We start from the raw sequence: 24554 nt of genomic DNA on the forward strand, positions 1-24554 counted from the left end.
ACAAGATTTACAATACCCAACCCCATTTGGACAACATGAAACATAAAAAATTCAAAGATCCCAACACAAAACACCAAAAATAACACAAGACCGACAATAACCCAAACACCTAGTACCACATGAAGCATGCAAAAATTCAAAGACACAACACAAAACACAAAAAATAATACAAGATTTACAATACCCAACCCCATTTGGACAACATGAAACATAAAAAATTCAAAGATCCCAACACAAAACACCAAAAATAATACAAGACAGACAATAACCCAAACACCTAGTACCACATGAAGCATGCAAAATTCAAAGACACAACACAAAACACAAAAAATAATACAAGATTTACAATACCCAACCCCATTTGGACAACATGAAACATAAAAAATTCAAAGATCCCAACACAAAACACCAAAAATAATACAAGACAGACAATAACCCAAACACCTAGTACCACATGAAGCATGCAAAATTCAAAGACACAACCCAAAACACCAAAAATAATACAAGATTTACAATACCCAACCCCATTTGGACAACATGAAACATAAAAAATTCAAAGATCCCAACACAAAACACCAAAAATAATACAAGACAGACAATAACCCAAACACCTAGTACCACATGAAGCATGCAAAATTCAAAGACACAACCCAAAACACCAAAAATAATACAAGATTTACAATACCCAACCCCATTTGGACAACATGAAACATAAAAATTCAAAGATCCCAACACAAAACACCAAAAATAATACAAGACAGACAATAACCCAAACACCTAGTACCACATGAAGCATGCAAAATTCAAAGACACAACACAAAACACAAAAAATAATACAAGATTTACAATACCCAACCCCATTTGGACAACATGAAACATAAAAAATTCAAAGATCCCAACACAAACCACCAAAAATAATACAAGACAGACAATAACCCAAACACCTAGTACCACATGAAGCATGCAAAATTCAAAGACACAACACAAAACACAAAAAATAATACAAGATTTACAATACCCCACCCCATTTGGACAACATGAAACATAAAAAATTCAAAGATCCCAACACAAAACACCCAAAATAATACAAGACAGACAATAACCCAAACACCTAGTACCACATGAAGCATGCAAAATTCAAAGACACAACACAAAACACAAAAAATAATACAAGATTTACAATACCCAACCCATTTGGACAACATGAAACATAAAAAATTCAAAGATCCCAACACAAAACACCAAAAATAATACAAGACAGACAATACCCCAAACACCTAGTACCACATGAAGCATGCAAAATTCAAAGACACAACACAAAACACAAAAAATAATACAAGATTTACAATACCCAACCCCATTTGGACAACATGAAACATAAAAATTTCAAAGATCCCAACACAAAACACCAAAAATAATACAAGACAGACAATAACCCAAACACCTAGTACCACATGAAGCATGCAAAATTCAAAGACACAACACAAAACACAAAAAATAATACAAGATTTACAATACCCCACCCATTTGGACAACATGAAACATAAAAAATTCAAAGATCCCAACACAAAACACCAAAAAATAATACAAGACAGACAATAACCCAAACACCTAGTACCACATGAAGCATGCAAAATTCAAAGACACAACACAAAACACAAAAAATAATACAAGATTTACAATACCCAACCCCATTTGGACAACATGAAACATAAAAAATTCAAAGATCCCAACACAAAACACCAAAAATAATACAAGACAGACAATAACCCAAACACCTAGTACCACATGAAGCATGCAAAATTCAAAGACACAACACAAAACACAAAAAATAATACAAGATTTACAATACCCAACCCCATTTGGACAACATGAAACATAAAAAATTCAAAGATCCCAACACAAAACACCAAAAATAACACAAGACAGACAATAACCCAACCACCTAGTACCACATGAAGCATGCAAAATTCAAAGACACAACCCAAAACACCAAAAATAATACAAGATTTACAATACCCAACCCCATTTGGACAACATGAAACATAAAAAATTCAAAGATCCCAACACAAAACACCAAAAATAACACAAGACAGACAATAACCCAAACACCTAGTACCACATGAAGCATGCAAAAATTCAAAGACACAACACAAAACACAAAAAATAATACAAGATTTACAATACCCAACCCCATTTGGACAACATGAAACATAAAAAATTCAAAGATCCCAACACAAAACACCAAAAATAATACAAGACAGACCATAACCCAAACACCTAGTACCACATGAAGCATGCAAAATTCAAAGACACAACCCAAAACACCAAAAATAATACAAGATTTACAATACCCAACCCCATTTGGACAACATGAAACATAAAAAATTCAAAGATCCCAACACAAAACACCAAAAATAATACAAGACAGACCATAACCCAAACACCTAGTACCACATGAAGCATGCAAAATTCAAAGACACAACACAAAACACAAAAAATAATACAAGATTTACAATACCCAACCCCATTTGGACAACATGAAACATAAAAAATTCAAAGATCCCAACACAAAACACCAAAAATAACACAAGACCGACAATAACCCAAACACCTAGTACCACATGAAGCATGCAAAATTCAAAGACACAACACAAAACACAAAAAATAATACAAGATTTACAATACCCAACCCCATTTGGACAACATGAAACATAAAAAATTCAAAGATCCCAACACAAAACACCAAAAATAACACAAGACCGACAATAACCCAAACACCTAGTACCACATGAAGCATGCAAAAATTCAAAGACACAACACAAAACACAAAAAATAATACAAGATTTACAATACCCAACCCCATTTGGACAACATGAAACATAAAAAATTCAAAGATCCCAACACAAAACACCAAAAATAATACAAGACAGACAATAACCCAAACACCTAGTACCACATGAAGCATGCAAAATTCAAAGACACAACACAAAACACAAAAAATAATACAAGATTTACAATACCCAACCCCATTTGGACAACATGAAACATAAAAAATTCAAAGATCCCAACACAAAACACCAAAAATAATACAAGACAGACAATAACCCAAACACCTAGTACCACATGAAGCATGCAAAATTCAAAGACACAACCCAAAACACCAAAAATAATACAAGATTTACAATACCCAACCCCATTTGGACAACATGAAACATAAAAAATTCAAAGATCCCAACACAAAACACCAAAAATAACACAAGACCGACAATAACCCAAACACCTAGTACCACATGAAGCATGCAAAATTCAAAGACACAACACAAAACACAAAAAATAATACAAGATTTACAATACCCAACCCCATTTGGACAACATGAAACATAAAAAATTCAAAGATCCCAACACAAAACACCAAAAATAATACAAGACAGACAATAACCCAAACACCTAGTACCACATGAAGCATGCAAAATTCAAAGACACAACACAAAACACAAAAAATAATACAAGATTTACAATACCCAACCCCATTTGGACAACATGAAACATAAAAAATTCAAAGATCCCAACACAAAACACCAAAAATAATACAAGACAGACAATAACCCAAACACCTAGTACCACATGAAGCATGCAAAATTCAAAGACACAACACAAAACACAAAAAATAATACAAGATTTACAATACCCAACCCCATTTGGACAACATGAAACATAAAAAATTCAAAGATCCCAACACAAAACACCAAAAATAATACAAGACAGACAATAACCCAAACACCTAGTAACACATGAAGCATGCAAAATTCAAAGACACAACACAAAACACAAAAAATAATACAAGATTTACAATACCCAACCCCATTTGGACAACATGAAACATAAAAAATTCAAAGATCCCAACACAAAACACCAAAAATAATACAAGACAGACAATAACCCAAACACCTAGTACCACATGAAGCATGCAAAATTCAAAGACACAACACAAAACACAAAAAATAATACAAGATTTACAATACCCAACCCCATTTGGACAACATGAAACATAAAAAATTCAAAGATCCCAACACAAAACACCAAAAATAATACAAGACAGACAATAACCCAAACACCTAGTACCACATGAAGCATGCAAAATTCAAAGACACAACACAAAACACAAAAAATAATACAAGATTTACAATACCCAACCCATTTGGACACCATGAAACATAAAAAAATCAAAGATCCCAACACAAAACACCAAAAATAATACAAGACAGACAATAACCCAAACACCTAGTACCACATGAAGCATGCAAAATTCAAAGACACAACACAAAACACAAAAAATAATACAAGATTTACAATACCCAACCCGTTTGGACAACATGAAACATAAAAAATTCAAAGATCCCAACACAAAACACCAAAAATAATACAAGACAGACAATAACCCAAACACCTAGTACCACATGAAGCATGCAAAATTCAAAGACACAACACAAAACACCAAAAATAATACAAGATATACAATACCCAACCCCATTTGGACAACATGAAACATAAAAAATTCAAAGAGACAACACAAAACACCGAAAATAATACCAGACAGACATTAACCCAAACACATTAGTACCACATGAAGCATACAGAATTCAAAGACACAACACAAAACACCAAAAATAATACAAGACAGACAATAAACCATACACCTTAGGACACCATGAAACATAAAAATTCAAAAACACAAAAAATTGAAAAGTATAGAGTTAAAGATCTATAAGGAGACTATTTGGTTACCAACTCTCCATGATTTAGCTGGGGAGGGTCACCTGAACCCTCTCAAAGACCATCGGTAGCCCACAGACCATTGCTTGAAAACATTTCCCTAGGTGACTGAAATCAGGGCATAAATGGTATTGCAGTTGTAAATATATTTATAGAAATTGACCACTAGGGGGATATCCTTGACTTACACAATAATTACATTCAAGGACCACTGGTGGTCCCCAGACCAATGATTGAAAAACATTTCCCTAGATGACTGAGATCACATCAGGGCATAAATGGTATTGCAGTGTAAATATTTATATAGATATTGACCACTAGGTGGAATCACACACCCACTGTCAATGTATGTAAGGAATTTAAATACTACCTTGATTAATTTATGCATACAATTCACTTCAAAGATAAGGACCCCCACCTTTGTGATTATCTAATTTGCATTTTACTACTAGCACCTGGTTAGAGCCCACCCCACCCCCTTGTTTATCTAACTTGCACCTGTTTAGATACCATCCCCCCCACCTCACCCCCCGCTTCATTTAATTTGCATGTCTGGCACCTAGCATTCCACAAAGAGGGGGGCCACATCCCCCCCACCCCACCCCCGCGCTTTCATTTAATTTGCATGTCGCACCTGGCACCTGGTTAGAGCCCATCCCCCCCCTTGTTTATCTAACTTGCACCTGTTTAGATACCATCCCCCCCACCTCACCCCCCGCTTCATTTAATTTGCATGTCTGGCACCTAGCATTCCACAAAGAGGGGGGCCACATCCCCCCCACCCCACCCCCGCGCTTTCATTTAATTTGCATGTCGCACCTGGCACCTGGTTAGAGCCCATCCCCCCCTTGTTTATCTAACTTGCACCTGTTTAGATACCATCCCCCACCAAACAGTGACCCCCCTGCCCTAAATAAATATTGCCTGAGGTTAGCGACCATCCCCCCACCTTAGCCCCAGTGACAAATACAACATGTAAATTTGTTTGTTTTTCACACCTTCGAGTCAGCATCTCTGTATGCGGGAGGCATGGCACATGGAGGGAGAGAGAGAGATGAGATCAGCTAATCACACACACACACACACACATACCCCACATCATGCATTTTATAGATTTATAAATAACCTATTATTCGTTTTTATTATTATTTAATTATAAACTATTATATGCTAATTATATTTATGGATATTTATATTTATGGATATTTATGATTTATGATTATGCTAATTATATATATGGAATTCATGGAATGTCGAGAATTTTAATTACTAATTTGCATAATTTATGCATTAAATTGCTCACTAGCGCCACTAGTGGTCAGAATTGGTAGTGATCCCCCACACTATTATACTACTGCCAGACAGTTGGTGGATAAGCTACGAGCTCTCCTCTCCTCTGGAGGGTTTGAGCTCAGACAGTGGACCAGCAACGTTCCCTCCGTGGTCAGTCACCTGCCCCAGGCAGCGCTCTCTAGCAATACAGAACTCTGGCTCTCCCAAGACCGTGTGGACATACAAGAGAGCACCCTTGGTCTGCAATGGCATTGCACTTCTGATGCCCTCGGCTACAAGCAGCGGACGGTGGACCACGGTCCACCTACCATGCGTAACGTATACCGCGTGCTGGCCAGCCAGTATGACCCTTTGGGTCTCCTCCTTCCCTTCACCACGAGGGCCAAGGTCCTTGTTCAGCGCCTTTGGGACAAGCCGAGAGAATGGGACGACCCGCTGCTTCCTGAGGAGCTCTTGGCAGCATGGAACACCTGGGTAACCGAACTCTCTTCCCTGCCCAAGATAAGCCTGCCTCGCTGCTATGTTCCTGCCCGGATGGATCATCCAGATGCAACCCATGATGTCCACATCTTTTGTGACGCCTCTGAGCAGGCCTATGGCTCGGTGGCTTACCTACGCACTGAAGACCGTGAAGGCAACATCAACTTGGCATTCCTGATGGCCAGGTCAAGGGTCGCACCACGGAAGCAACATTCCATTCCTAGGCTGGAACTCTGTGCCGCTCTCACTGGGGCCCAGCTAGCCAAGTTGCTGAAGATTGAGCTCACTCTGCCTATCCGAGAGACCATACTCTGGACTGACTCGACAACAGTGCTCACCTGGCTGCAGTCCGACTCCTGTCGGTTTAAGGTCTTTGTGGGGACCAGGATAGCTGAGATGCAGGAACTCACAGGCTCTGAACCCTGGAGATACGTCAACTCAGCTGCCAACCCTGCTGACGATCTAACCAGAGGAAAACCCTTGGTGGACCTGGCTGGACCCAATCGATGGAGTGATGGACCTCCCTTCCTGTTGCAGCCACCAGCCGAGTGGCCCAAGTCTCCGGTGAGTGAGTCAGTCAAGGATACCTCAGAGCTTCGCCGATCCCTGTTCTGTGGGTTGACCGCTATTCGTCCAGACCCAGCTGTGCCGGATCCAGAAAAGTACGACACATGGAAAGATTTGGTCAACGCCACGGCAGAGCAGCTTCACGGGGCGGCTGGCCAAGGAGCATCACCTTCCGCAGCCATGTACCAGCAGGCCGAAAGTCTCATCCTACAACGAGCTCAGATCGACTGCTTCCCTGATGACTACGCTCTACTGCGGGCAGGCAAGTCTGTGCCTACCACCAGTCGTCTTATCACCTTGTCCCCGGAGTTCGACACTGCCACTGGACTTATCAAAGTCGGAGGCAGGCTGCGCCGTGCAGAAGAGCTCGATCCTTCAGCAGCACATCCTGTCGTCCTGGATCCGCACCACCGTGTGGCTATGCTGCTGATCAGAGACTTTGACTGCCGACTACGTCATCCTGGGCCTGAGCGAGTCTTCGCTGAACTCAGGCGCTCCTTTTGGATTCTACGCGGACGCGAAGCCATCAGGAAACAACAACACTCCTGCCCAGAGTGCCAAAGATGGAGAGCTAAGCCTTCAGCTCCTTTCATGGCTGACTTGCCACCTGCCCGACTCCGCCTGTTCAAGCCGCCTTTCCATTCCACCGGCATGGACTGCTTCGGGCCCTTCCAGGTTAAGATAGGACGTCGGACAGAGAAGAGGTGGGGTCTCATTTTCAAATGTCTCACAACACGAGCCGTGCATCTGGAGCTCCTGACCTCCATCGACTCCGATACCTTCCTCATGGCTCTCCGAAGGTTTACTGCTCGCCGTGGAACCCCGGCCGAGCTTTTTTCAGACCAGGGCACGAACTTCCGAGGGGCCGATAAGGAGTTGGCTACGGCCTTTGCGGCTATGCACCCTGATTTGAAGGAGATCCTTGCCAAGAACCGGATTGAGTTCCATTTCAATCCACCAGCTTCCCCACACTTTGGAGGAGTGTGGGAACGTGAGATCCGCTCCGTTAAGTCTACACTCAGAGCCACGATCGGAGCGCAGACTGTCACAGAGGAGGTCCTCCGGACCGTCTTGATAGAGGTGGAAGGGATCCTGAATTCGAAGCCTTTAGGTTACGTCTCATCGGACATCTCTGACCTTGACCCTATCACCCCAAATCACCTTCTCATGGGGCGGCCTAGCAGTTCCCTACCTCCAGTGGTCTACCCGCAATCGGAGCTCCTGAGCCGTAAGCGCTGGAGGCAGAGTCAAGTCCTGACGGATCACTTCTGGTCTAGGTTTGTCAGGTACTACCTGCCAAGCCTGCAACCACGGCAGAAGTGGCAGAAGTCAACGGATAACCTCGCAGTGGACACCGTCGTTATGATGGCAGACCCTCAACTGCCTCGCGCACTTTGGTCCATCGGCCGTGTCACCAAAGTGAACCCTGGCGCAGATGGAAGAGTCAGATCAGCGGAAGTGAAGATCGGAGATCGTGTCTACACGCGCCCTGTCGTCCGACTCATCGTTCTCCCTGAACTTCCTGACGACAGCCCCTCGCCTGGCGATTCATCCCTGCCTGCTCCTTAGGGAGCACAATTGCTACTCAATTGTGGGGGCGGCTGTTACAAAGTCCAAGAGGCACGCTCCCGAAGCGCGTGCATGAGCGCATCCCGCAGGCATGTAGCGGGAGTGCGCCCACCTTTTCATTTATTAATCAAACAACGTGAAGCCAACAGACGGTGTTTTCTCCCGTCGGAGTTATACAATACAAACTCACCACGGACATTCCCGTTCCTGTTCTTTACTTTCCTTTACCCTGTGTGCGTCATTGAACAGTGGTGAGTTGTGTTACATGTTGCTGTGATTTATTCCCGAGTGTAACGTGCTTTCTGTCACTTATTTATGACCCGGTCAGTGCATACATGCGCTGAGCTGCAACACGGACATGACGCTATTTAGGCTGTCTTCGTTTATTTCCTGATATTGCAGCCTAGTTTTACCTGTCTGGATTATTCCATAGCATTTACCTGGGTTGTGTATTGTTTACAGTTTGTTTGGAATGTATGTTTACCGTCTATATATTATTCCCCTCTTTACATGAGCGAGTGCTCTGCATCCGCGATGCAATCATTGCCAATAATTGCCAGCTGCTACAGAGGCCGCCTCGCGGGCGCTCTAGTTTAGTAACTTAAATGTAACTATGGTTTATGTAGTGATGGCTTGGAATGAAACTCCTGTGTTTTGAACATTATTAATAACTGCTGTATGTTTAGTAATGACTGCTGTATGTGTAGTAAGTTATGAAGGTAACCACGGTGCTAAATGTGTATATTTTTGGTTAATTGTGTTTTATCTGATGTTAACCTGACTATTCATGTGTTAAACTCTTTAGTACAGTATACAGAGCTGATTTATACCTTTCTGGGTTTATCCTGCAGAAACCACACACACGCATAGAAACTACCTGTGCATTCTGTATGCTGTCCGCTACCACCTTAACTCCCATTAAACCGTTGGACTCTGTATCTTGCCTCATCGTCCAGTGTTCTGACCGACACTCCAGAGCGAGTACAAACTGTTTTCCCAGCACCTATCCTTTCCCCTATACCTTTATTTCAATAATAATAAAATGCAAACATTATGTGAGCGTACGCGTACATACACACACACACACACACACACACACACACACACACACACACACACACACACACACACACACACACACACACGCATACACCCCCACACACTCTCACAGTCATACACACACCCACACACAATAATATTGGACAGTAAAGTCCCTTTTGGTGTTTTAACCATTATTTTAAACTGTATCTATTGAAAAATTGCAGATCTACAAGCTCGTATTGCCGCGCTACGAGCTTGACACGAGCTTGACATGAACATGTTTGAGAACCACCGACATAGAAACATGGGATTTAGAAGACATTTGTAGAATCGTTCTCAGGTCTAAATGGGTAAAAGGACTACTTCCCTCTGTGCTGTTCTGCATGCACTAGGTAATCCACACAGAGCTGGAGCGGTTAAGAAGTAGCTACAGACAAGCTGCGAGGGACGCAGCACTGGCCAAGAAGAAGTACCAGGACGCTAGTAAAGGTGGGCCCACTCTCACTTCACTATTAAAGGGCTTTAGAGGCACTAACAAAACAGCAGTGTTGTTTTTGGCAGCAAATTTCTATTTTAGTTTTAGTCATAGTCTCTTGAATAGTTTTCATTTAGTTTTAGTCACATTTTAGTCACCTGGAATGTTTTAGTGTTAGTCTAGTTTTAGTCGACTAAATGTCGTGTGTGTGTGTGTGTGTGTGTGTGTGTGTGTGTGTGTGTGTGTGTGTGTGTGTGTGTGTGTGTGTGTGTGTGTGTGTGTGTGTGTGTGCGTGCGTGCAGACAAGGAACGTGACAAGGCAAAAGAACGCTATGTCAAGACTATGCTGAGACACCATGAGTTGCACAACGACTATGTTCTGTCTGTGCGAGCAGCCCAAGTATATCACCAGCAACATTACAGTAAGATCCAGCCGGCCCTGCTTGATGCACTGCAGAGCCTACAGCAGGAGATGGTGCTCATACTGTAAGCTGAAGTCTGTGTGTGTGTGTGTGTGTGTGTGTGTGTGTGCGCGCGCGTGCACTGAAGCACACAACACACTGGCAAGCCCATGATGTGATTCTTTTTTGTTTTAGATTTATTTTACTCTTATACCATCACCATCCATTTATCATATTACTACATTATTACAGTTTGTATAATCCAAATGATTGTATTGGCCACATATTGTTAACATTGTAACTTGAGGTGCTATCCATAACCTCTGACCCAGGAGTGAGATTTTTATTATATAATTTTTTCTTTACTATATCTTTATTAATATATTATCTTTTTTACTTTTTTTTATCCCACGATTTTTGTAACCCATTTTTCACCCCTGTGTCAATTATCCAATGTGATCCTAGGCTCTACACACCCTCCGCCAACCTGGGGAGGGTGTGCTTCCTTCATGCATGAGTGTCACCCGGGCACTGTTCTAGTTATATTAATGTATTATCTTTATTGTATTAATCTTATGAGATGCCATCCATAACCTCTGACCCAGGAGGGAGATCTTGCAGGAGTATTTTGACATGTCCAGTCTTGTCCACCATGAAGTGGAGCGCATCCACAAGGAGATGTTCTCGGCTCTGAAATCAATAGACCCTGAAAAGGAATATGAAAACTTCATCCAACAGAACAGGTAGTGTGTGTGTGTGTGTGTGTGTGTGTGTGTGTGTGTGTGTGTGTGTGTGTGTGTGTGTGTGTGTGTGTGTGTGTGTGCACCTACCGAGGTCATAGATTTAATATAGCAGGGGAATGGAAAGAACAGGTTTCCATTGTGTTCATATTTGGAAGCCTCGGTTATGTCCATGAATCAGTTTTGAGAAGCCTGCGGATTGCAGGAATGCCCAAGCCAATTGAGAGCTGGCAAATTTCTGTTCAATGTCTGTGAGAATTGGCATTCACCACCACCACCATGTATGGAGAAGGAGATGCTTCCTTTATACCCGTGATCTGTATCCTGAAATCTACAAATGTTTGTGTTCCAGAATTTCTTGTTAATGTGAACGCAAATAAAGATGCTAACATCTCTATTTGTGTGTGTGTGTGTGTGTGTGTGTGTGTGTGTGTGTGTGCGTGTGCATCTGTCTTGGGTATAGATCTGCAGGTGACATCCCAGTCTGTGCACACTTTGACTGTGGCGCTGTAGAGGACATCGCTGCTCAACTAAAGCCCGGAGAGATTCAACTGAATGACCTCACATTGGAGGCACTCTTACACAGGTGAGTACAGAGCATACAGCTTGCCTTTAAGCCCTGTTCATACTTCACTTGAAGTTGTCGTGCTCTAAAAATAGCCGACCTGCAAGCTCACAACGCGTTGCGGATATGTGATGTGTTGGGCCTGTGATGTGTTACAATGGAGCATAAATTAGGCATAATTAATCTGTTTGGACGCACGCACGCACGCACAGTGCACTCTCTCTCTCTCTCTCTCTCTCTCTCTCTCTCTCTAACCCCTCAACATAACTTGCAGTGGCATATTGATTTCCACTGTTCCCACCCTTGCTAACTCTTCTATCACTCAAGGCTTATCCGTGCCATCTTTTTCCACCGGGTATACGTCCCCCAGCCTAGTTTAAACCTCTTGCTTCTCCCTGTCTTATTATTATCTCTATTATTCTGCCCACGCCTGCCCTCGCCTATCCGTCTTCTCTCTCTCTCTCTGCAGACTGACTGCGACCGAGGAGGAGCTGCTACTCCTGGCTAGAGTCCTGGGTCCACAGCAGGATTCAGTCAACCACCTGGAGCTGCAACTGGAGGCAGAGAATGGGGGCATGAAGAAAGGACAGAGGTGAGGTAGCCATAGTTCAACATGATGTTTCAGAGGCAGAGCTAGAGGTGAGGTAGCCATAGTTCAACATGATGTTTCAGAGGCAGACCTAGAGGTGAGGTAGCCATAGTTCAACATGATGTTTCAGAGGCAGAGCTAGAGGTGAGGTAGCCATAGTTCAACACAGGGCCGTGTGGAGTCCTTCCCTTGTGCCATTTCATGTCATTGGACAGTAAAATAAGCAATATGTTCTCATTAGTCTGAAACTAAAACTGACTGATGGCAGATTAAAAGATAATTCATTATGATAGTGGAATTTATCATTACTTGTCAAATGTTCGTCTTGAAGGGCCAATGGCACTTATTGGCCCCCCACACAAGCCCTTATTGGTCCCCCACACAAGCCCTTATTGGCCCCCACATAAGCCCCTATTGGTCCCCCACACAAGCCCTTATTTGCCCCCCACACAAGCCCTTATTGGCCCCCCACACAAGCCCTTATTTGCCCCCCACACAAGCCCTTATTGGCCCCCCACACAAGCCCTTATTGGCCCCCCACACAAGCCCTTATTGGCCCCCCACACAAGCCCTTATTTGCCCCCACATAAGCCCTTATTGGCCCCCCACACAAGCCCTTATTGGCCCCCCACACAAGCCCTTATTTGCCCCCACATAAGCCCTTTTTGGCCCCCACATAAGCCCTTATTGGTCCCCCACATAGCTACTGTAGGTGTAATGTCTTGTCCACTAGTCCCTTCCTAACATTTTACTCTAGTTTTTATCTGTCGACGAAATTGTCAACATATTTAGTCTTAGTTTTAGTCATCATAGCTTAGTTTTCATTTAGTTTCCATGTAGTTTTCGTCAGTGAAAAAAAGGTAGTCGACGAACATTTTTGGTCTTGGTTTTAGTCGACGGAAACAACACTATTTGGAGCGTAACGTGCGTAAACCAGGCTGAAGTTCCTCCATGACGCTCGTGACAGACGTGTGTGAACCATGGCTATAGCCCAAGAATAGGGATGGGACTGCATGGTAAAAAGAGACGAAGAAAAAAGAACAGTGAATGTTGATGAACAAACGAGAATAATAAATTAATCCTGCAGGGTGTACCAGTTCAGCAAGCTGCACGCACTAGAGGAGTGTCGGCACCAGGTCCTGCTGACCCTGTGCGCCAGAGCCAGGCTGGAGGCTCAAAGACTGCTGCTCACCGAGAGACTAGAATGGCTGGGGTCCCGTGACCCCCCTTCTGCCTTCATGCCTGATGACGACAGCTCTGTGGTCTCTACCACCACTCCCAGGGTATAATGTGTTCCAGTGGTGGGAAAAGAACTCAATTGTTTTACTTAAGTAAAAGTACCAATACTGCAATGTAGAACTACAAGTAAAAGTATGGAATTGAAAATGTACCTGAGTAAAAGTACAAAAGTATCGGCATCAAAATGTACTTAAAGTACTAAAAGTAAAAGTATTCATATTGCAGACTGTCCCATTTCACAAGTTCAAAATGTGTAGGAAATCTATTGAAAATAGCCAATCTATAAGTAGATCGGCTATTTTCAAATGGTCAAAATGTATAGTTTTGAAGTGGTTAATCGCCAAAGTAACTAGTAACTAAAGTTTTCAAATAATTGTAGTGAAAGTTTTGGCTCCGAGATGTGGCTCTTTATCTGGCTTTCTGGCATTCTCTTAGCATGAACAGTCATGGCCGTCATTATTGCCAGTATCTCCATGGCAACACTACTTTTGAAGTGGTAGTCATTTTTAGGGATGCAGCTACATATCGGTATCTAGGCCAATATTTGCCGTTATTGGCAACTAGATCGTCTTTGTTTCCCTGGTACAAAAGAGGGAAATGAAAACAACCAAAACTAAATAAACCTATCGGTATCAGTATTGGCTATCAGCTAAATTGTTATTTTAAATTAATTCTGGAAATAATAACAAAAAATATATATAATTGGTAACGCGGCTAACACCTCACTGAACCTGCCAGTAGCACTTATGTCTTACAAACGTCCTACAGTATGTTAGTCATATGTCGTCGTAACATGACGGGAATTAAAAATCCCTGTTTTGATTTCACTGTAAAAAACAAGATCACTAATACAATAGGCTACCAACAAAAGGGCAACAACACTCAAAACAACAAACAGCTATTGCTTATGACGCAAAATAATCCTCTTACACACATCAACCATGAAGATTAGGTTTAAATTCAGAATAATTAATTGCAATGTATTGCATATCAACCTTGATTTTCCGATCACTGTTTTCTCTTATGCTGACGCCTGTGATGTGATGTTTTCAGGAGCTGGAGACGGAGAGGAGTGGTTCCAATCACCTCACCAAGGACGGGATCATCAACCACCTGGGCAACGTGTTTAGAACCAGAATCACAGTCAGTACAGTATAATAATTGGTTACCAGTATCGTTTAGAATAGATTTCAAAGCACTTTTATTAGTTTTTATTACATGGCTTGGTTGAATGCTTGATTCTGATTGGTCAAACGCTTTAATTCAGCGGTGAGTTATCTCATGATAATGACCGCTCCGCTGTATAACAGACCTCTGCCTAATCAAACCCTCTGAGCACCAGCTGCGCGGCTGCACCCCGCTTGATTTACTCGGCTTTGCCTCTGTGGTTAAACTCCGTCGGTGAATTATCTCCCGACAATGACCGCCTAGCCAGATAGGCTTACATAAAGCACTTAATAACTTGGCACCTTAAGGATCCCATACATTTTTATGTTCCAACTGGAACACTCAGGTCTTCATCCGCTCTCCTACTAAAATTACCCAAAGCTCAACATAAGAACATCGGTAAGGCCGCCTTCTGGGTCTATGGCCCCAAGTTGTGGAACACACTACCACTGCACCTTAAAAGGGCGACCTCCCTTGCTGGTTTTAAGAGCGAGTTGAAAACTTATTTTTTCAATGTGGCATTTGTTTAGACTGTTCACACTCAGGGCTGTATTTTGCGTGTCTTAAGTACCAGGTCTTATTCCCTAACTTGAGTAAACTAAAGACCTGGAGGTGTGATCAATGCCATTTGGCTATTCTGAGTGGCCAAAGAGCATTGACCACGCCTCCAGGTCTTTAGTTTACTCAAGTTAGGGAATAAGACCTGGTACTTAAGACACGCAAAATACAGCCCTCAATGTTCTGTTACAATTTTCCTTACCATTTTTTCTTTTTGTATTGCTATATTTTTATTTGCTCATTTGTATATATTTTGTCTTGTATTGACCTGCTTTTGTTTTCTGGCATTCCGCTGCTTATGTGAAGCACTTTGGGTTGCATTTTATGTATGAAAAGGTGCTATATAAATAAAGTTTTTCTGCCAAAAACAACACAGGTGTGAACTCATAATAATATGGTTTGTAGAACAACTTTATTCAAGTCTTCTTGTGTGCAGGTGCCCCCAGCCCTGGTGCCAGAGGTGCCCCCAGCCCTGGTGCCAGAGGTTCCCCCAGCCCTGGCCCTGGTGCCAGAGGTGGAGCGACCGCTGCAGCAGCAGGACTGGTATCATGGTGCTATCCCCCGGCTGGAGGTGCAGGAGCTGCTGAAGAACGATGGAGACTTCCTGGTCAGAGAGAGCCAGGGGAAGCAAGAGTACGTCCTCTCTGTCTACGGGGCCGGTGCCTGTCGACACTTCCTCATTCAGAGAGTTGGCGTAAGTTGATCCAACTGGTTCTCTCGCTTTTTTATTATCAAGGACCCCCATGGCCAGTGGCTGGTGCTCATGTGAAAAAAGGGCACCTTGTGCAGCGCGTGGAACCGGACGGTTGGCTTAATAGTGTGAGATTTATAGATTTTGGGGCCTAAATAATATATTAGAAGCTTTTTTTTAAATCTAGAATTGATCAATGTCACCATGGTCCACATACTGTTTTACTGTAGCAAAAAAAATACTATTATTATTTATTTTCAAAAGGGCACATTTGTCCAGAGGGAAAAGGGCAGGGGTGCTCTAGCACCCCTTAGTGTCTATCTGTGCACGCCACTGCCCATGGCAGGCCCCAGTCTGTTACAGAAGTTATACAGACTACTATAATTAATGATCCATTTGGTTCCAATTCCTAACTATCATTTAGTCGGGACCCCACATAAAGAACCACTGAGTTAATCTAAAAGGTTGGTGGCCTGTGCAACCATATAAAAGAAAGTAAGGTCCGCACACTGGACTGAGCTCCAAAAGCTTATGGTTTTATTTTCTCACCACAGAGACATGACGTTTCGAGCCTCACGGCTCTTCATCACACAATGAACATCACAAACAAGCCCCTACATATACCTGACACTGCTGTGTCACATGACCAGACACAGCTGGTGCTCATAACACCGTCAATCAATGTTTAAAGATGTAAACATACATGTCCATCATAGTAAATATGAAGACAGACAGACCCATTATTCTTATACATCATAACCATATTCTTTTTAAGATAAACCAATCAACTGGGACACAAGACATCAGGTTTACACCATCATAAACGTCAAGTGAAACAGAAAACAGAAAAAACACCCATAAAAGAGTTGTACTACTAAACGGATTTTAGAGGAGCCTCTGCTACTCTAATAAAGGTGAAAAAGGATTTTGGAGACATAAATCCCACAGCCAAAGACTCATCAGAATAGGATAAATGCATAAAGGCACAATAAGTACACAGTACATAACCCTAAGGCATCTTAAACCCAAAGTGTGCAAAGCGCACAATCAGAGAAAACAAAAAGAATAAAAGAAAAGGTTGGGTTACTGACCCTAATATGCCACAAGGACTACAGAAAAGGCCGTAAATCAAAGTCCTCATTAAGACCCTTGGGGGCTAATGTCTCTAAAGTGTAGATCCAAAAAGCTTCTCGTTTGAGTAATAATTTGTTGATATCCTCACCACGTCTGGGCAGTTTAACCTGCTCTATACCCAGGTATCTAAGAGTTGAAACATTGTGTGCTGCTCTGGTAAAGTGTACCGCTACTGGGCTCTTGGGATCATGATTACGGAGCTGTGCACCATATACTGTACCTCATACAGTACTGGTACACGATTTTTGTTCCTTCGTACTTTAAAATTATGTTCAACTGATATTCCAGAGCGCCGCATCTACTCCCTGGAAAACTCCCCAATCAGTTTGTGGCGTCTCAACTGGTCGAAATGGGCCGTGAAATAAAACAAAAATCTTTACAATTCATTACAAAGCAAACATTTACCGAACCACAGACGGTGGGGTAATTCCATTACCCGCGGCCACGACACGTTGCATCCCTCCCTGACAACTGGCAGCCGTCTCTGTCTCGCTGATTTCCCTTGTTCCTTAATTCCACTTAGTAAAACCCCAATGATGTTCGATTTTTGCCACAGTGTGTTTGCTATTTCCAGCAGGCCAGCGGCTGTAGGCCTTACTGTACTGCTCTCTATTAGCTCCAAACAAAGACCAACAGGAGTGGTATCACTGGGAGAGGTTTGTAGTAATGTCCTATATGTTTTACCACAGGTGAACATAATTGTTTATAATTACTACTACCACATACAGTACACAAATAGCTTAGAGCAGAAGTGACATGTTCCTCTATAATTTGTAAGCTAATACTGTGGGTTTATGAGAGAGAGAGAGAGAGAGAGAGAGAGAGAGAGAGAGAGAAAAAAAACAGGAAATATATGGTTTTTACCACACTCTACCACAACTCTTTGAATATTTAAAATATCTAGTTATCAACAGAGACTCGGTTGTTCACCTGAGGCTCCTGGCTTCGTGTCGAAATGTCCTTTAGCAAAAGAATCCCTGCGGTAACGATGAGCATGTTGGTGCCTTGCATGGTTTCCTTGTGTGTGAGAATGTGTGAATATAAAATGCACACATTCATCAAATCTCTTTATATGTTAGCCTTATTGGTTGCATTATTAGACGTTTCTGAGCATCTTAGTTAGTGGTATACTGTGATTATGAACGTTACATGTCTGTCCTGTTATTGTCTTGTATTTATTGTTACTTTCTATAGCTGTGTTACTTATTTCGCCTCTTCTCTTGGCCAGTTCACACAAAACTTATGGTTTTTACTGGTTAAATAAAGGTTAAAAAAAATAATAATAATCTCCACACAAACAAATAGTCTACCAAACACGCTTGCAAATCTGCATAAATGTACAGTGCACAAACATGCATGTAATCTGTCATACATTTCTGTGTCAGTAGAATTTGTACCGTCTGGATGGAGAAGGGTTCCACAGTGTTCCCCTACTGGTGCAAAGCCTGGTCTCCTCACATCAGCATGTCACTAGGAGGACAGACATTGTGCTTCAGAAACCTGTCCTTAAGGTATCACACACACACACACACACACACACACACACACACACACACACACACACACACACACACACACACACACACACACACACACACACACATAAATTGTTGCTTTGTCCCTTATATTAAAATTAGGACAAGTGGGTTCTGGAGCATGATGATGTTATCTTGGGACACATTGTTGGTCGGGTGAGTTGATATTTGCTAAATATGTCGTCTAAATGGTTGTTTGAAATGAACATTAACATTGTGAATGAACCATTGTTTTCCCACTGGGTCTTTAGGGCCTAATAGCCAGTGTGTTTCTATTGCCCAGGGAAACTTTGGGGAGGTTCATATGGGTCGCCTGCGCTCTGATAACACCCCAGTGGCTGTCAAAACCTGCAGAGAGAACCTGCCACCAGAACAAAAGAATAGGTTCCTTATGGAAGCCAGGTTGGTTTGGTGCAAACACACACCCAATACACTACATTTACAACATACGTACAAGTGCCTGGCATGCATGCAGTTGCGCACGCACCTTTCACCACACGCACGCACCAGAATAATAGGGGGTCAGGTGGGGGGAAAGCATACAAAATGTATCTACATATTTACACATAGCATATCCGTACAGCATGTACATGAGGTTAGAATACACTGTGTGATTGTCTTGAGAGGCATCCAGTGTTTATTTATTTCTCCTAATTCCCCCCCCCTTTCTTTCCACCTTCATTATTGTCCCTTCATCTCCTCTCTCATCACTGCGACTCATGTCTAAACTCACAACTATGTCCAGGATCCTGAAGCAGTACGATCACCCCAACATTGTCCGGTTCATTGGGGTATGCACTCAGAAACAACCCATCTACATCATCATGGAGTTAGTGGAAGGTACAGTATATTATATGATCCTCATTTCACACCATTTTACACAACAGCTACAGTAGGGCCCTGTCCTGGTTTTCCTTGCTTTGACCATAATTATTCTAGATACAATAATATTGATTATTTAATAGTTGGAGTGTGTGTGTGTGTGTGTTCTCGTGTGTGTGTGTGTGTGTCGGTCTGTCGGTCTGTCAAACAGGTGGTGACTTTCTCACCTTTCTACGCACCGTGGGTTACGGCACGCAGCCAAAGATGTTGGTGAACATGGCAGAAAATGTAACTTCTGGCATGGAGTACCTGGAGAGCAAAAAATGCATCCACAGGTAGGTCTAACAAATCTATGAATCAGGACACTTTAAGGACACAAACTATGAATCAAAGACATGAAATAGTATAAAAGCATAGCGTGTGCATACCATATTACAGTATAGAGGGTATGCACCGCATGCATAAAGTTATAGTTTAACCTCGTTTAACATCGTTTAATGCAATCAGATATAGGACTTTTCTGTTTGGAGGTACAGTATGGGCACTCAGTAGGCGTTCCCACATAACTTCTGGGTACGATGATGATGTCACACGCATTCCCTCTATAATTGCACATTCAGAGCATAATTATGCTTTGGAGTTGACTGACTGACTCACTGACTGACTCACTCACTCACTCACTCACTCACTCACTCACTCACTCACTCACTCACTCACTCACTCAGACACTCACTCACTCACTCAGACACTAATAGACACTCACTCAGACACTCATAGACACTCACTCACCCAGACACCCACTCACCGACACATTAAACAGCCTTTGTCATTTCAGGGATCTAGCAGCAAGAAACTGTCTAGTGGGACACGAGAGTATTGTGAAGATCAGTGACTTTGGTATGTCACGTGAGCAAGAGGATGGTGTCTATTCTGCCACAGGAGTCTTCAGACAGATCCCAGTCAAATGGACGGCCCCCGAGGCCCTCAACTATGGTACGGCCCATTTGCTTCTGACCAACCTTGGAAAATGCAACAACTCTGTTTGGTTGTGTATAACACCTGACAAGTTTTCTGTAAAAGCATATACAGTATAGCTTAATGGTAGTGACAGTTATAGGCAGTGTCTTTGCCAATGCTGCCCCCTGCTTGTGTGTTCAGGTCGTTACACCACAGAGAGTGACGTGTGGAGCTTTGGGGTCTTGCTATGGGAGACTTTCTCCAAGGGAGTGACTCCATATACCCACATGAGCAACCAACAGACACGGGATGAGGTGGAGAAGGGTACAGAAGCACTGAGGATGAATTTATGATAATAGTCCATGGAAAAAGTACTTTTTAGTAAAAGTATTAATTCTGCAATATAGAAATAGTAAAATTCCGGAATTCAAAATGTACTTAGTCCTGTCTCATATTTCACGTTTTCAAATGTATAAAAGTCTTTTGAAAATAGCAGATCTACGGTGCGTCGCGATCACGATGCGGCACAGCTTGTAGATCGGCTATTTTCAAATGGCTGAAATGTATATTGGGCTGAAGTGGTTACTGTATGTTTTGTAATAATAATCTAAATCTACAAAGTCACTAAAGCTGTCAAATACAACATGTATTAGTACAGTACCTCGAGGCAAAAACACCTACATGTACGGTGCCGGTAATTCAACATCTCACAGAAATACGGCGAAATGGACAAGAGATCCAGTATAAGGTATTTTACAATTAGTTGCATGCTGAAAATAGCTGATCTACAAGCTTGTAGATCAGCTATTTACAGCAAGTGAAAAAAACTGTCATTACGACGGCATCAAGGCCCACCAAAATACATTTTATAAAAAAATACAATATCGTAAGATTTTAGTCGACTAAATCTACAGTTGATTTAGTCGACTAAAACTAGACTTTAGACTATCACTAAAACATTCCAGCCAGGTGACTAAAATGTGACTAAAACTAAATGAAAACTATTCAAGAGACTATGACTAAAACTATAAAAATCTAAATTTGCTGCCAAAAACAACACTGCCTGCATGTATTGTACAGTACCTGTGAAACTACTTCATAACATTAAAGACGCTCTCAATCAATCAATCAATCAATCAATCACAAAGCGTGGTGACACGTTGTGAGCTTGTACATACATAGGTTATTTTTTCTGAATGTTCGCCCCCAGAAATTCTAGGAACACTAGGATTCAAATTAAATTGTGGTTAAATTAATTCAAACCAGCCAGCCAGCCAGGGACGGACACTATAGCTACATAATGGAGTGGTTGCACCACTCAAAAATGTCTCTTCATGTGCATACGGTTATACTGTACCATATTATCATCTAACTAGAAATTCCAACTCTGTGCTCAATGTCTCCCAGGGTACCGTCTGCCTGCTCCCGCCGGCTGCCCCTCGGAGGTCTACAGCCTCATGTGTAGCTGCTGGCAGTATGACTCAAGAAACAGACCAACTTTCACCAAACTCCAGGTTAAACTCAGTGCTCTCTACCACAAGTTTCCATGACATGCTTGAATAGACACGTAATCACAATTCACATCACATATTCAGACAGTAGAAAAAGATACAAAAGTACAAACATCATATGAGAGGGACCAATAAATAAGAATGCAGAACGATACAATTAATTTCAAATGAATAGAACATATTGAAGATATTGTGATTGGCCGGAATGAGATGATGTATATGTATACTGTACTAGATATCTCCACACAACCACTGGTTATTGTTTAATAGCATCCTAGGCAATGCAGTAACAGCATATTAGACAGGAATATATGTTTTTCTTGTAAATGAGAGAAAGTAAAGTAGTCCTCACCACAAAAGTACAATTTCCTCCTAAATTCAGTATTTCTGTAGGTAAATTACATTCTGACTGATGGTGATGTAGGGTAGACGCCTGGTTCATACCTACCTCGAGTAGGGGTATCTAAAAAAACGACAGCTTTTTTTGAGTACTTGCTACAGGACTAAGTGGCCCCCGTAAAATCTGTCAAAATCAATCAACCTTTTTACCTCCTTTTATGATGATTTCCTGTTTTTAGTTATATAGAAGTGTATATTTGTACGTCTCTACATGTTCTGATGAATTGAAAATGGTGGACCCTAAGCAAGTGTAATGCTTTATGGTGTCGTCCACAGTTAACATTGAGTTGTGCTTGAAATGTACCTTATACTGTAATTCTACAAAACTGTTAAGAAACAACCAAAACTACAGCCTTCCTTGCTTCTCTTGCCTGTGAGTTTCAGAATAGATTTCTCGATTTCAGAGCTGATTTTACAGCCTTCAACATGCATATGATTTTTACTTTATCCGTTTGGCCCTCCAGCGTAGTCGGGCGTCATTGACCATGTTGTAGAAACGTATCACGAAGCTCTGTGATTTATTGCCAATAAGCTAAGCTTAGCCACTAATGAACCCATGATCCACTTCTGACACTACTTTTTTTTCCCCATATGGTCATAGCGGTATTAGCGGTTACGATTCCGTTTTCCGTTTTCACCCAGGTTCGGCTCCCGCTGTATGGGAAGGACTCTTTTCGCTAGCCCCTCCTGTGTCCAGCGTTGAGGGCTTGTGTAAACACAAACATTGAAGATAAAAGTGAGGACGCAAATTGTGATTGGCCCGAATGAGATGATGTATGATGAGATGACGTATGATGATAAGAGCGCCCCTCACTTCACACAGGTGTGATTTTTTTAATATCCTTTCAGCGTCATTGTATAATTGTACCAGTGACTGTATACTTTTGCAAAAATTAGGTATTCAATCAATCAATCAAACGATTTAACGACGTTAACGACACACGTTGCCAACCTCGTGAATATTTTCCGTCTTCAAATTAGGCCTCCTCCCTAATGTCACGTGAAGACATATCACCTATCAGAGACGTCTAGAACTGGTGCCTCCTCCTACACCGCGTTTTGAATACCCTCCTCCATGCAGGGCCAGAACTGCCATATTTATACATGGAATAATAAAGAAACAAATAGTAGAAACAAGTAGAATAAAAGTGCACCCTGCAGTCCGCCTCGTTGACGGCAGACTGCTGGTGCTTTGGCATGGGGGGTGTGTGTGTGTGTGTGTGTGGGGGGGGGGGGGGGGGGAAATCAACATATGGAATTAATTCTGTACTGGCCATAAAAGGAGCATGTCTTGAGTGTACAGGGTTTGATGATCAACCTATGGAATGTCAGAACAGATCAGCTCCATACAGTATGTAGAGAGGGTTTCCCAAGCAAGAGTGCTTATCAGCCAAGCGTTCAGCGCTGGGCTTCTCATGCGTAACTTGTTCTGTACTCATGTAAAGTAGCAGGTGATAAAGATGACACTTTCTCTGAACCCACGTAATTCAGAAGTTGATCACGAGACAGAGACATATCACACTTAACTTGTTGTGACAGCAGTGGTGTAAAGTAACTAATTACATGTACTTAAGTACTATACTTAAATTAAGTTGTACATTTTGATGCCAATACTTCAGTACTTTTTACTCAAGTACATGTTGATTACTGACTACCACCACATGGTAGACAGAAGACACGTGCATGGTTGACAGGCAGGATGACACTGATAGTCTGATACTCCCACAAGGGTTCAGGTGAAGTTCGTTTGATGTCTGAATCCTGTCTAGACCCAGGTGTCTGTCACCGGCACTGCAATAATGGACTTGTTGAATTGTGTAGCTTTGAAATGTAATACATTTCAGTGTAGATTACATTACTTATTAATTCTATAATTCATTGTTCAATAAGAACAGACAGCATTATTAGCCACTAATTGCTTCAGCTATAATGGATTCTGTCAGTTGAGGAATGCCAACGTGAAAAATGCAGTTGCAGAACAAGTACTTAAAGTCAACTCACTCGTTGGATTTTACTCGAGCACTGAGACAAGATAATTACATTCT

General features: G+C 42.0%; 1 protein-coding gene across 1 annotated transcript in view; it reads left to right on the forward strand.

Annotated features, from left to right (window-relative positions):
• fes (FES proto-oncogene, tyrosine kinase) overlaps nt 1–23212 on the forward strand; it is a gene marked incomplete at its 3' end in the record, with an annotated part of 40037 nt that extends 16825 nt beyond the window's left edge. The window contains exons 4-20 of the mRNA XM_080771045.1: nt 10119–10215; nt 10504–10687; nt 11208–11345; nt 11806–11928; nt 12377–12499; nt 13584–13779; nt 14789–14878; nt 15897–16154; nt 18674–18796; nt 18923–18976; nt 19104–19222; nt 19566–19660; nt 19854–19977; nt 20478–20635; nt 20801–20923; nt 22007–22139; nt 23152–23212. Coding sequence (XP_080627171.1) covers nt 10119–10215; nt 10504–10687; nt 11208–11345; nt 11806–11928; nt 12377–12499; nt 13584–13779; nt 14789–14878; nt 15897–16154; nt 18674–18796; nt 18923–18976; nt 19104–19222; nt 19566–19660; nt 19854–19977; nt 20478–20635; nt 20801–20923; nt 22007–22139; nt 23152–23212 — 2199 coding nt within the window. The remainder of the gene's footprint in view (nt 1–10118; nt 10216–10503; nt 10688–11207; nt 11346–11805; nt 11929–12376; nt 12500–13583; nt 13780–14788; nt 14879–15896; nt 16155–18673; nt 18797–18922; nt 18977–19103; nt 19223–19565; nt 19661–19853; nt 19978–20477; nt 20636–20800; nt 20924–22006; nt 22140–23151) is intronic.
• Between the last annotated feature and the right edge of the window lie 1342 nt (nt 23213–24554).

Source organism: Protomyctophum bolini (assembly GCF_963924005.1).
Source record: "Protomyctophum bolini genome assembly, chromosome: 1".
Lineage (NCBI taxonomy): Eukaryota > Metazoa > Chordata > Actinopteri > Myctophiformes > Myctophidae > Protomyctophum > Protomyctophum bolini.